General features: G+C 39.8%; 1 protein-coding gene across 1 annotated transcript in view; it reads right to left on the reverse strand.

Annotated features, from left to right (window-relative positions):
- Window positions 1-13,028, reverse strand: part of man1a1 (mannosidase, alpha, class 1A, member 1) — a 119,169-nt gene that overhangs the window by 85,762 nt on the left and 20,379 nt on the right. Inside the window, exon 2 of the mRNA XM_017431421.3 lies at window positions 1,506-1,602. Coding sequence (XP_017286910.1) covers window positions 1,506-1,602 — 97 coding nt within the window. The remainder of the gene's footprint in view (window positions 1-1,505; window positions 1,603-13,028) is intronic.

The following is a 13,028-nucleotide window of genomic DNA, read 5'->3' on the forward strand; positions in this document are numbered from 1 at the left end:
CCAGCCACTATGGCTGGTGAACAAAATTTTTAATTTCCACCCCTGATCGAGATGTCTTATTTATTAATGGAAGAGAGTAAAACCTGTTTACTTCTCTATAAGACAGACACAAGGGATGAGTACCAGTTAGAGGGAAACACAGGAAGACAAAGAGAACAATCTAATCCAATAATTAGTATTCATCAACCAACATCCCCACTCTGTCCCAACATGGACATATGATATTCCAATAATGAAACAGGAGAAAAAATTTACACAAAGCTGATTGAATTTTCTCATTAACTAGCAGAGGGATGTCATTAATCCTGAGCTTCCAGGCTGAGGTCTAAACCTGTCATGACTTTGGTTACATTCAACACATTCTTCAGATTCAAGTAAAGCAAGAAGGATTTCGTTGGCATGTTTACCACTCATGAGTAATCTGATTACATTTTATTTTGAAGGAAAGTGCGCTGAAAAAGAACTGGGAGAAAGGAGGCCACGTACCAGAGGAGTTACTCTAATATTCACGGGCTGTTTGAGTCAACAGCTCTCTGCGAGATCTCACTTAAATCTGCAGTTCAGAGCCTCTTAAGGTTTCCTGTTTTTTTTTTTTCTGACAACAATGTTAATGTTTTGGATCACTCTCCGACTTTAGTGTTATCTCAACCAGCATGATACTGGCTGAAGTTGGGGAAAAACATACAACCAAACCAAAAAAAAAAACAACAGCATACAGTAAGTTAGACAAACTGAAACATTTAAGGAGTCAAATTTCAGCAAGTAAAATAAAAATAAAGAAGTAGAAGATATCGGTACAGCTCTACCAACAAGAACGGTTTACTAAAATCTTTGCAATGAGATGATCATGTGTCAGTGCTGTGTTTATAGGTTTCAAACTCCATTTCCATTCAGCCAACAGAGCCATTTCAGAGGACATTTTCCTTTAAATTATCTGACTGATATATATATAGTTGTTACAGAAAGGAAGAAAAACAAATTATCTCCTGACAACACAGCTCCTCAATAATAAAATGCAACATAAAAACAACCCTGAGAATAAACGTGGCGGTAATATGGTGCTTCCTTATCAGCTCCTTCAAACATGAATGCCATCTTATCGAAGGCCTGCAACGGCGCAGAAATAAACTAAAACACCGCCCCGGTGCACTCATCCTTGGAGTGGCGATGGCCAGCTGCAAACAGCTGCAAACACGACGCTCAAAGTCTGACCTGCAGTCATCCGAGCGAAACTTGTGTTCTGTTTCAGCACTTAAAGGGAGACGGTTACAAACTGTCGCGCTCGTTAACACCACAGCTGCCGACAACTGGAGAGACGCGCCGACAGAATGTAAATATGATAAAGTTGACATTTCGAGGCGTGTGTGGAAGGATGACTGTAAGTGATGGCCAATTTGGCTGCTACTCGAAAGGCCAAGGCTGCTGGTGGCAGGAAAACAAGCTCAGTGTGTGTGTGTGTGTGTGTGTGTGTGTGTGTGTGTGTGTGTGTGTGGTTTACCGCTCACCAAAGAGATTGCTGGAGTGGCCTTGCTTGGAGACCGGCCTGAGCTCATTGGAACCCCACGCGTAGCGCCGGTAGCCGTCCCACGCGTGCTTCATCATCTGACAGGTGGGAAGAACAGGAGGAGATAAAAAATGAGTTACTTTGAGGTTAGGACAATGACAACTTCACTCGCTTTATTATTGGAGGTTAACAGATCAGATTTCAACCTTCAGATTGTTATTTTAACACTTAAAGCTTTTGTCACGCTGTGCAGATTAGCATACGAAACGTTTAACATCTCAATCAAAGTTGTGGGTTTAAATATTCAAGCTTTTCTGCAGAGAATTTCCAAAGCAGGTCACAAACGGAGTGGCAAGCCCTGAAACATTAAAATTAATTCCTCGTGTGTTTTCAGAGCCTGAACACGAGCGGAAATCAAACAGGACAAATAAACATGTCAACATGTCCTGAAACATGGAACGCGAAGCCGTCGGATTGAGACCATTTTCACACTGATGCTGATTTTTGACATGTAAATAAGATCCGAGCCAGCCAACCTGTGTAAGAAAACCACAATTCTTTCAGTTTTTGTTCACCTGACCCAAACAAACTTAAATGTGAAAGTCAGAAATCTGCAGGTCAATAATGTTAAACAGGAAGTCCAGTGGGGAAGAGATGTTGGACTTAATGTCTCCAATATTTCTGGGATCAGTTTAGGATCGATGTCAAACCCAACCTGGAGCCTCCAACAGTCACGGCGCAGTGAGATCCCAGCTTTAAGAGGAGCAGCTGGTACAAACATCAACAAGCGCTTTAAAACATCTCATCTGAACCGACAAGTTCAGAATCACAGCTCCCTGTAAAACCCATTTTTCTAAAATGTGCTGTTAAAGCCCTTGAATTCAGCCGTAAGAGTCACTTATAAAATCTAATTTTGTCTTAATTAAACGCTGGCTAGAGGACTGATTGCAACATGAAAATGAGTTTCTCATCTCAAAGGTCGGCGCTCTTTTTCGGTTCCTCTGGATATGTGGCATGGGAACCGTCCTCTAGATTAGACACTTCCTTTCTTCCTTCCTTCGGCTGCTCCCTCCTGCAGGAGTCGCCACAGCGAGCAAACTCACGTGGAGGACCCGGGCTTGAACCTGCAGCCTCAGGAATACGAGGCCACGGCACTGACCACCGCTATACCGCGCCTCCCCTCTAAATTAGACACTAAATCCCTTCATCCTCCACCTTCAGACAGATCTGTTCATTCACGCTCCACTGCGTTTGTTCTCTCGTCTTATATGGGTTTAACAGTTACTACAATTTATGACTCCAACATCCAGCAGCTGAATACAGTCAACCAGATACTAAGTCATTCAGCAGACGGCGTGCGGTCGGTTCCTGTTTCAGGCGTACAGTTCCTGCAGGTGCGTGCACGTTTGTGTCGGATATACATTCTGTTACAACCGGCAGCGATGAGCAGCACAGATATTTCTGCTATCGCCGCTGACTCATTGTTTCTTTGCTCTTTTAAGGACAGGCGCACGCTGAGAACAACAATAATTAAGGGTAATTATTTGTAATGACTGGTACAAATGGTCACAGCAGGCAGTAAACCAGTAGGTCAATGAGTCTGTTAGTCAGTGTGACTTGTTGCCTCGGAAACCAGCACCAATAAAGCAAGTCAGTAAAGCTGTCAAACGACGAGACATCCATTTAGCAAGTCAGTCAAGCAGGAAAACAAGCTGGAAATGTATTTTCTGTACCGTTATAACATCAGCCCCGCCTCAGAGCACAGAAATTAATACAAACAAAGACCTTAATGTCAACATGGAATTATTTTAAAGCCCTTTTTTTGATCTTTTAAACACATTTTTAGATCTCTAGTTACCCAAAAAAACTGATGGAAAGTTCAGACCTCAGGCCCAAACAAATAATGTTATTATAAAGTGGCTTTAAGGGAAAACAAACGCATTGATCAACTACGTTTGTTGTGCTAAAAGAAAAAGGAAAGATCATTTTACGATGAGAAATGGTGGAGTTGTAGCCGTTTTGGTTCAGAGTATATGAATGACTCTCAACTACTACCACATCCGGGTTTACGTCAATATCTGCAAAAACTAGTTCAGATGGAGCCATTTCTTGGGTTTTGGAAGGTCAATTGGCTGTGGTGGCCATCTTGAATTGGGGTTAACGGGCAATAAAAGGAGTGCTACATTGCAAACAACACATGGCAACCACAGTTATTTCTGACTTTATGTAAAGAGAGATACGTTTAGACCAGAGGTGTCAAATCCTGGTCCTCAGGGCCACCATCCTGCAGGTTTTACTTGTTCCTCTGCTCCAACACACCTGTTTTGAATCAGTGGGTGATTAACAGGCTTCTGCAGAACATGAAGAGGTGATTTAACCTCTGAATCAGGTGTGTTGGAGCAGGGAAACAAGAAAAACATGCAGGATGGTGGTCCTGAGGACCAGGATTTGACACCTCTGGTTTAGACCAACTGTGCTCGTTGAGGAAACAGTTTTAGGAACGCCAAAAGACATTTTACGGCCCATGACAGGATTTTTAAATCGTTAAAGAGGACAAGTACAGTTGTCCCTACTGTTGTTTTTCTTCTCCAAGTCATCCTTTTGTTTTTTGTTTTTGTGGCTATGCCTACAGTAGTTTTTTTAAAATATACATCTTCCTCCCCCTGCATTGTTTTCCACCACCTACAGACTGAACGGTCCTGGCGGTACGCAGTATAATTCAGCTCTCTTTCCCCTGAATGAATTCCAGCCCAACAAGTGACCAACAAGGTCATTAACGTATGAGACGGTGGTCAAGGTTGCTTAGCGTTGCCACTATTTTCAAGCTGAAGATGCAGGTAGCAGTTCGGAGGCCTCGTGACCCAAAATAAACTGGAACAAATTAGGTTTTTGCCAAACAGTGTCACATAGAAGTTAATAGGAAAGCACCATAAAACCCTTCTGTGTTAACCTGTATTGGGTTTAATGCTCAGGATCACTATGTGTTGACTCTAATTGGATTAACTGCTCAGGATTTCCAAGGATTATCAGGATCTGGTAGCTGAAGCCATTTCAAACAGAGTTACTCTCAGCGCACGTGGTTCTGCGTTCAAGGTGCTTTCCAGAACAATAATATCAAAGAAAGTAGAAAAATTACTTCAAGGAGACAAATCTCTTCACTTGAGTTTCTGCAGACTCTCACTAAGATGCCAAAAATACAAGCAACTTCTGAAAAAATAAAAATAAAGAAGCAGCATGGGAGGTGTTGACGATCCCAGGGAAGAATCTCCCCCTCATCTCTCGCTTCTTCCATTATCACCCTCCCCCCCAGTTTATTTTAAAATATAACTGGAAATTTGGCCTTCAAGTGGGATGCTTTTATACAAAAAAAAAAAAAAAAAAAAGCCTGGTGCCTGACTGAGCAAGATGAAACCTAACATACGAGTAGTAAAAAGTCTGCTGAGGTCCTGGAAATGAAAAGCTGCCATAGTTTCAGTGCATTTACTTTCCTGCTGCTGGTACACAGAGGTACTCGGCGACTACGGCAAATCATTAACTGCTGTGTGCAAAGATCTAAGGTTAATGACCCCAATTGCTCTGGAGTGTCTGAAGCAATTTACATCTGAGAGAATGAGTGTAAAACAGGAAGCTGCGAAACTCAGAAAAAGGCGAAACGGAAACCAAAACTGCACAGTTCGCATTCATGGAAATAGATAAGGCTTTGGAAACAGGTGCTGTTTTGGTGCATGTATGTGGTAAAAAAACGGATGCTTGATGCCTAAATGACAAACCAAGCATCAAATAACAGAAAAACATCTCAATTCCAAAGAAACTTACGTCTATTTTTTTTTTTTTTCTTTTTTTGAGTCGTCGTAAAAATGTGGCTTCCGGTTGAGATCAGATAAAAATACACAAGCCGGCATTTCTCCTGAGAGCTGAGATGCAGCAGGTGTGTACTGGAGCAAACCACATGCAAAACATGTTTTCACTGCAGACCGCAGACGTTCAACCAAGAACGATGAACTGATGAGGATTTTTTTTTTTTGTCAAATATCTCACAACACATCCCTAAACAATATATTCATCCATTTATGAACATAATAATTTCATTATGCTGTTTATTTTTCAAAAAGTGCATACAATAATAGATTTAAACAGAAGATATTAAAGGGGTTTGTCTCAAGAGGAATCAGAGATGTTCTGATTGGAGTTACCAACCCTAACCTGAACAGAAACTTACTGCAACTTACTGTCAAATTAAACAAGGATATAACTGCATTTCTTACAAAGTTTGAGGTTGAGAAAGTTTATCTAAACAGCAGTGATTCAATGATAAATAATCATTTGGAAAGGGTAAGGGAAGTCAGAAAGCAAAGCCCTCAAAGATGCACCGAATATCAAAGTTGCCCTCAGCATCGCTCTCCTGTGAGTTCTGGAAAGTTCCTGCAACATGTATGATTTAAACTTTCTTTTTCACGTGGATTTGTTGCTTTGGGGTTTGTTTACCAGGTACATCTCTGTTTAAAGTATCCAGGATTTAATAAACCACTTCATATCCACCCTCTCTTTCCGTATGGGGATTAAAAAAAAAAACATGTTAGAGCATCTGTCTTTTATCCATATCTCTGAGAGCAGAGAGCCGGCGTGGCAGCGGACACACACGCCGACTCTTAGCTGAGAAACACAAAGATTAAAATCCAATAAAGCTTTTGATGTTACTTAAAAATACTTCCAAAATGGATGTATTTCAGAGAGGAAGCAATCAAAGGGAATGTCTTTAAGGCGGCAGGGGAGATGAGGATCGACAGCCTCGACATCAGAGCAGACATCCGAGACGCTCCGGAGCTTCACCTGTTTCAGGCTGAGCGCTCAACAGCACACTCACATCCACACAAAGACCCGATCGTCACGTGTGAGACACAGCAGAAAAACAAAAAAACATTCAGTTTCATCAGCCAGTTTAAAGGCCATCCCTCCGGCTCTCAGCAGGAACTGATCGCTGCTACACAAGACAACGAGTGTTCGTCTTGATGTGTTTAAGAAGCAGCTCCGCGCTGCACTCCATCAAAAATACATGCTTTGTTTTTTTGTTTTTTAACCGAAGCTACATCAAACCACTCAGAGAAGATGAAGAGGCAGCAAAATAAGTAATAAAAATACAACTGGTTGTAACAGATGACTGGATTCCTGGAGCCCAGAGGTGTCAAACTAATTCAAAACTTAGACTAAGATCAATATTTACAGGAAAAATACATCAATTAACTTTAGTTTTACATGTAATATGTCAAATTATTCATGCAGAAATACCACTTATCTTTCTCCACTGACAAATTATATAGAATTCAGAACAAACTGGAAAATATATTAAACTTAACAACAGACATCCTAGCTTTCATTATTATGCCTCACTCTCCATCATCAGCTTTTAAATTTTTATGTTTTTAGGAATACATTTGATTATAATCCATTAAAACAGCTTAAAGAAAACTGAGCAAACAGCTAATAACATTTAACTTTAAAACAAAAAGAAAATGGAGAACTTTATGACATGAATCATAACCCCTTGCTGCTACTTGGATTCACGTCAACTCAAATCAGAAACCCGGCGTCTTCTTTTTATTGGTCCCATTTGATGATCTTTGTAGCTTTGTCCAGATCAAAATAAAGGTTACAGGGAAATTAAAACTGTCCTGAGTGATAATAACTGACTGGAAAAAAAAACTTCACTTAATAGGATTATTTTTTTAGGCAAAATGAGAAGACCTGATCAGTCCCAAATGCCAGATCTAATAAAATTTAAATGTTATCTTGGAGACCAAATGAAATGCTAACAAGGGGCCTTGAGTTTGACATGTGAGCTGTAGCCTAAATCAACTCATTAAAAAGTTTTAACTGTAAATAAATGATGAGGTTTTTTAGATCCTTCCTGTAGAGATGACCACACAAAGAAAAGGACGGGAAGTTTTAAAGCAGAAGGCCTGTTCGCCTGGTAAAACTGAGATTTTCTTGTCTCAAAAACACTAAAGATGTGGTTTAAAGTTGTGTTGAAGACCAAACGCTTTATCGTGCATCAGTGACCCTCTACAAGCTCTTCATGCTTATTAAATACAGTATCTGTCACTGGGTTCAAATGTATTTAAAATGGGTAGACTGAATTAAAAAACATCCCAGATTTGAAAACATGAACATCTAAGCTGTCAGGCTTAAAAGAGGAAATCAGAGGCTCTTTTCTTTTATTTATACGTTCAGACACACGGTCTCATTCCGTTTCAAGTGAACGTCCAAGAAGCATACAGCGCACACCGCAACTACATTAAAACATCATTAAAAAACAGCAGAACGTTAAAAACAGACACAGTTTTCACAGCTGATGTTAGGATAACTTAAAGGAACCAAGCTGGACAGGTTTACGTCTCGTTGTTGGTTTTTCCGAGAAGAAGCAGAGGAGGAGAACGACTTTTAATAATATAATCCAGAGTAGTTTGTCCCTGATTCTTTAAGATGGAACATCTACTGTTAACTGTCTGAATCCTTCACACAGCAAAATGTTGCAAACTACACCCCTTAAATACATTAAACTTATTCAAATCAATACTGCGTATGTGCTTTAGACACTTTAAACGTTTTAAAACCCAGTTAAGGAACAGGACTGTTTCACAAGAAACTCTTATATTTCTATAAATTAAATGTGTGTTTTTACATCACATTAACTCGTTTAAAGAGCAGAATCAGGACCCCAAACAGATCGGGACATTCCTGGTGTCAAAATGTCCAAAGTCCACTTTTATCCAGACACAAAGTATGCCTTGATAAAAGTGGACAGATTACATTCCAGAAAGACCCCAGACTTGAGGTGTTTTAACTGAAAACTTTCATGAAATTCTCTTTTGTTTCGAAACGTCATTAAAGCCCAAGGTTGTTGTAAGAAAGGCTTTTAAAAAACTGGTCTGATTTCTTCCAAATACTGAAATAAAAACAAAGTATTTGTGACTCAGATAAAACTTTTACTCCACGTTTTCCCCCTGAGTGCTGACCTGCAGCAGTTATGCAGAAAACAGTTTTTTTTTTTGTTGTTGTTGCAACAATTCTTTTTATAAGAAACCTTTCAAGAGACGGACAACAAATCCCCGACAAGTCCTGCTTTCTGACCCGCGGCGTTGTGGAACAAAACTTATCTCCTCACACGTTCCCCCACCGCTCAGTGGGGGGGGGACGATTTCCTTCTCTTCGCTCGGCGACCAGTTCTTCGGGGATCAGCGAGGGATTTCCTGAGCAATTTAGGATTTCCACAGCCGTGTGTGGGTTAGATTTAAACTGTGGGTGGATGAATAATGCCTCGCCGCGCTCTCTGCTGACAGAACAGTGGCTTTAATGCGATTTTTTGATGATCGCTCGCTGCAGCTGTCTTACTTTCACATTTTTGCATCAGGTATTATGTCAGAAAGGAAAGCCATTTGTCAGCTTTACAAAGCACATAAAGAAGCCAAATGTGTCTGCTGAATAAAGAAGGTTCAGAGTTTTGTTTTTTTATTTTTTGAAAGATATTTCTTATCGTCAGTGATAAACAAACGCTGTAGATAAATCATTTTTGTCTCAAGTCGCTGCAGAAGCTTCTCAGTCAGGGTGGGAATTTAAAAACATCTTCATCTTCCAACATCCTTTAAGACATTTATGCTCAGATGTTGATCCCCAGATGATCAGCACAGCACCTTCACTGCTAAAAGCAATCACTAATCAGTTGCATTAACATTTCTTAACTAATTAGGATGAACATTTTTTGTCTGACTCACTTAAGATGATTTTTCTGCTAAAACAGTTTCAGGCCGGCGGCTGCATTTTCCTACAGCACAAAATAAACTTATTCATGGGTCTGGTTCTGCTTTCGAACTCGACTCCGATGGGATTCATCTCGGGTGTGTAAGCAAAGCAGAACAGCAACAAATTTTAGCATCTATTCCAGAAACTTAACAAACAAACTATCTGCTGAGATCGTTCTGTCAAATCTCGTGGTCAAGGCGACGCATGAAAGTCATAAATAAAATATAAAAAGGTTTTATTTTTCTTCTTTATGATATAAAGTACAGCCGTTACAGTCAGCTTTGACTCAGAAAAGATCTGACAATATTCATTTCCTTTACTTATCAATACATTTTTCATTTTTAGCACAAAAAAAAATTCATTCTTGTGCACAGAGATGGAGGACAGGACAGAAACACCGTCAGGACCAGGGATGGGCATCGTTTGAATTTGATTCTGGATTTGATTCTGGTTCCGAATGACTCTCGATTCAGACTCTTTTAGGAGGCGAAACACGCTGCAACCTTTCTGTGGCACTCTATAATCTGTTGTTTATAATCTTTCTCTTGAACCCTACAAATTTCAGGTCGGTTGCAAAAATAAAAAATAAATCATTCAGACATTAATTCTATTTATATGTAGCTTCAAAGTGAGGAAAACTACATCCTGTTACACATAAATAAATCCTCAGTCTAAGGAGTAAAAAAGGCACTTAAAGGTTCAATAAAAAGAAAAAGAAAAGGATGAGGAAAGGAACGTGTCACGCATGAATCCATTTGAAATCGATGCTTCTTCCTCCACTTTGAAAACTACTGACAAGACCTTTTCAAAATATACTTTAATACAAACTGTGCAACATTTTTATATGTATGAGACTTAACAAGGTTAACGTTTGTCCTTTTCATTTCATTGTGACTTTAATGTCATAACACAAAGTGCTAACTAAACACTTCCTTTCAGCGCTCCCAGTCGTGTGGTCGGCTTTGTGCGACTGTTTCAAAATTCATACACATACGTTTATTGATCTGACCTTTCTCTCAGTTTTAAAAAGCAGCCAAACTTGCTATGACCTAGCTGCTTTACAAAAGGCAAACTAATGAAGACTTTGTGAAAGGCAAATTGATTTTCTCTACCTCCCTCCATTAGATCCATCGCCTGCTTCGATGCAGCACGCAGGCGGCGGCGGCGGAGCTCGAGCTCATCGCTCATTTGTTTAACAGGTTGGCAGAGATGAGGACTGAAAAGCAGATAATGCCAGAAAATACACCCCCTGCTCCAATAAAGTGACTTGGGCCAACAGAAAGTGGAATGTCTGGAGTATATATAGATATGAAAGGAGCTGGAAACGGCACAGGATGCTCATTGGATAAAAACTAAAATATTCTTTTTCCACATCAACATTGGAACAGCTTGTTAGCAAACATCAGCTCAAACTGTGTTGTGACACAACAAAAACAGGAGAGAAAGTGGTCTTATTTATTGCAATCATTCCCGCCAAATGCAAGCGGAAGACGGGCACAGACGCGGCGTAAAACAGCGACGTGAAAAACAGACCGATAAAAAAAAATAAAACATCACTGAGTGTCTTAGACAACATCAGCAGAACAGGTTCGGCGTGTCTCCTACGCTACAAGCTTCAGGGGCTCTAATCACGAGATTCTGGAGAAACATCTTAAACCTAAAAGAAATAAAACACGAGCTACAATTCAGAACGAGCAAAACACTGAAGAAAAGCAGCTGAACTGTAACTAAATACTAAAAGTAGAAAAAGGCTAGCTAAAAGCTACGGGACCCCAGAGTGGGTCAGATAATCTCCAGATATCAATTTACAATAAAAAAACTTAGTTTTTATGCCATATTGGTTACAAAAACTTGAAATGCATGTTCATAAACTGATTAAAAAATACCATAATGGATGTTAAGACTTTGTGTTGTCATTATGTCCTTATTTAATAAAGTCGTTAGCATTTCTGGATGTTTAAACAGCCAACAGATGGGGTCACACACCTTTGTCACCGTTATTTTATGGATCGGAAGCTGAAAAGTTTGGGAACCGCTGGCTTGAAGTATCAAAATGATAGCCATAACATAAAAGTATCAGAATGTTATATAAAAAAATCATAAGTAGAGTAAAATAAAAAGAGCTGAAACTGATTTCAGAGACAAGAAAATATTTGTGAATACAGTTAAATATTTTGAAAAGTATAAAAGTTAGAGAAACCAGAAATCAAAGAGTAGTATCAGTATGAGTCAGATTGCAAAGAACGTACAGAAAAATATGAAACAGGAAAGCCTGACGAAGGAGTGGCGAATAAAACGTTTGGTCTAAAATCTTCCACAGCTGTTCAGTTTCTGATGTCAGGTGACCTCAGACCATTCAGTGACCGCTCAGATGGGGTCACAGTCTTCCCGTCCTACAGACGGATTTCATCACAAATAAAGCCGATCGAACACAACAGCCTCGTTTTTCCTCCCTTTCATGCCTTTGTAAGGGTCTTGCTGACATGTATATGACGAAGGAAGACGCTTTAAATAAAGTTAACAAAATGTACACCACTGTAAACAAACTTCACCCTGTGTGCTTAAGCTACATCAGCTCCACTTACATCAGTAACTCTGCAAATGGCAGCTCCTATTATAACGCACACAAGCTAAACGGTGTGCAAACACACTCATCTCCTTCCAGTGTGAAAAGGGCGGCTGCAGAACGCAGGCTGAATTATTTAGTTTGTGTACTTGGCTTGCTTTTCTCCTCGGCAAATTGAACCGGGCAGACCGCAGAGCAAGGAGAAGCAGTGCAGGTTTCTGAGAGCGAAGAGGAAAACAAACCGCAACTAACGGACGTTTACGCCACACTGATTTTAAAAAAATAAAATAAAAGAGGATGGATGGATGAACAAGGCAAGATATCTGAACCGAGCTGCCACATTAGACAAGAAAATACAAAAATGAATGTTGTTTACCACACCTTACTAACCAAAACATACAGGAAATTCAAAAGGTTTGTAGATTTACCTGATAACACCATAAAAAAAAAGGATATTCTTGAGCGCAGACAACATAAAACGATTTTCTGATGGAATAGTAACTGCACTCGATGGGCAAACTGCAAGAAATTCCAGGAAAGTTACATTAAGCAATTAAAAATGACTCTTGTATAAAGAAATGTGGCTGTAATACCAAAGTTTTTACAACGAAAAGCTGCATGGAGTTACTTCCAAGTGGTCATTAAATCTGACATTCACCGTGAAGGCACTCAGGCGCTCACTCTGTCGGAGATTTATACTCATGTAGACGAAACTTTCATTTGTCGTTAACTTTCATTTTGTTTCCATCTTTTTATTGTGTGCTGCCGAAGGTTTAAAGGCAATAATGTGTGTGTGTGTCCTTGCAGCATTAGCCCATGTATCAATGGGCAGGCTTTAATCTTAGAAAGTAAAAATCGGATGTACAACTGATTAACATCACTCAAGATGGCCGGCTCAAACATTAGCAAACATAAAAACTGTCTATAAATCAGACCCTCCAGGATTTTTGCGATGTTGCGATCGCAACTATTAACGCAAAATCAAGCAAACCCCGCAAAACCACAACTTTGTGCAACTTTGCCCAAAACGCTGCAACTTTAACCCAATATTTATTGTTTCTAAAGTGATTCTCCACCGTTTCTGCGGTCTAGTCTCTTCTTTGTGGGTTTGTGTAGTGTGGAATACAAAATAACCCCAAATAACTCACGAAGAAGACACGT

The sequence above is a fragment of the Kryptolebias marmoratus genome, linkage group LG19, assembly GCF_001649575.2.
Source record: "Kryptolebias marmoratus isolate JLee-2015 linkage group LG19, ASM164957v2, whole genome shotgun sequence".
In the NCBI taxonomy this organism is placed as follows: domain Eukaryota; kingdom Metazoa; phylum Chordata; class Actinopteri; order Cyprinodontiformes; family Rivulidae; genus Kryptolebias; species Kryptolebias marmoratus.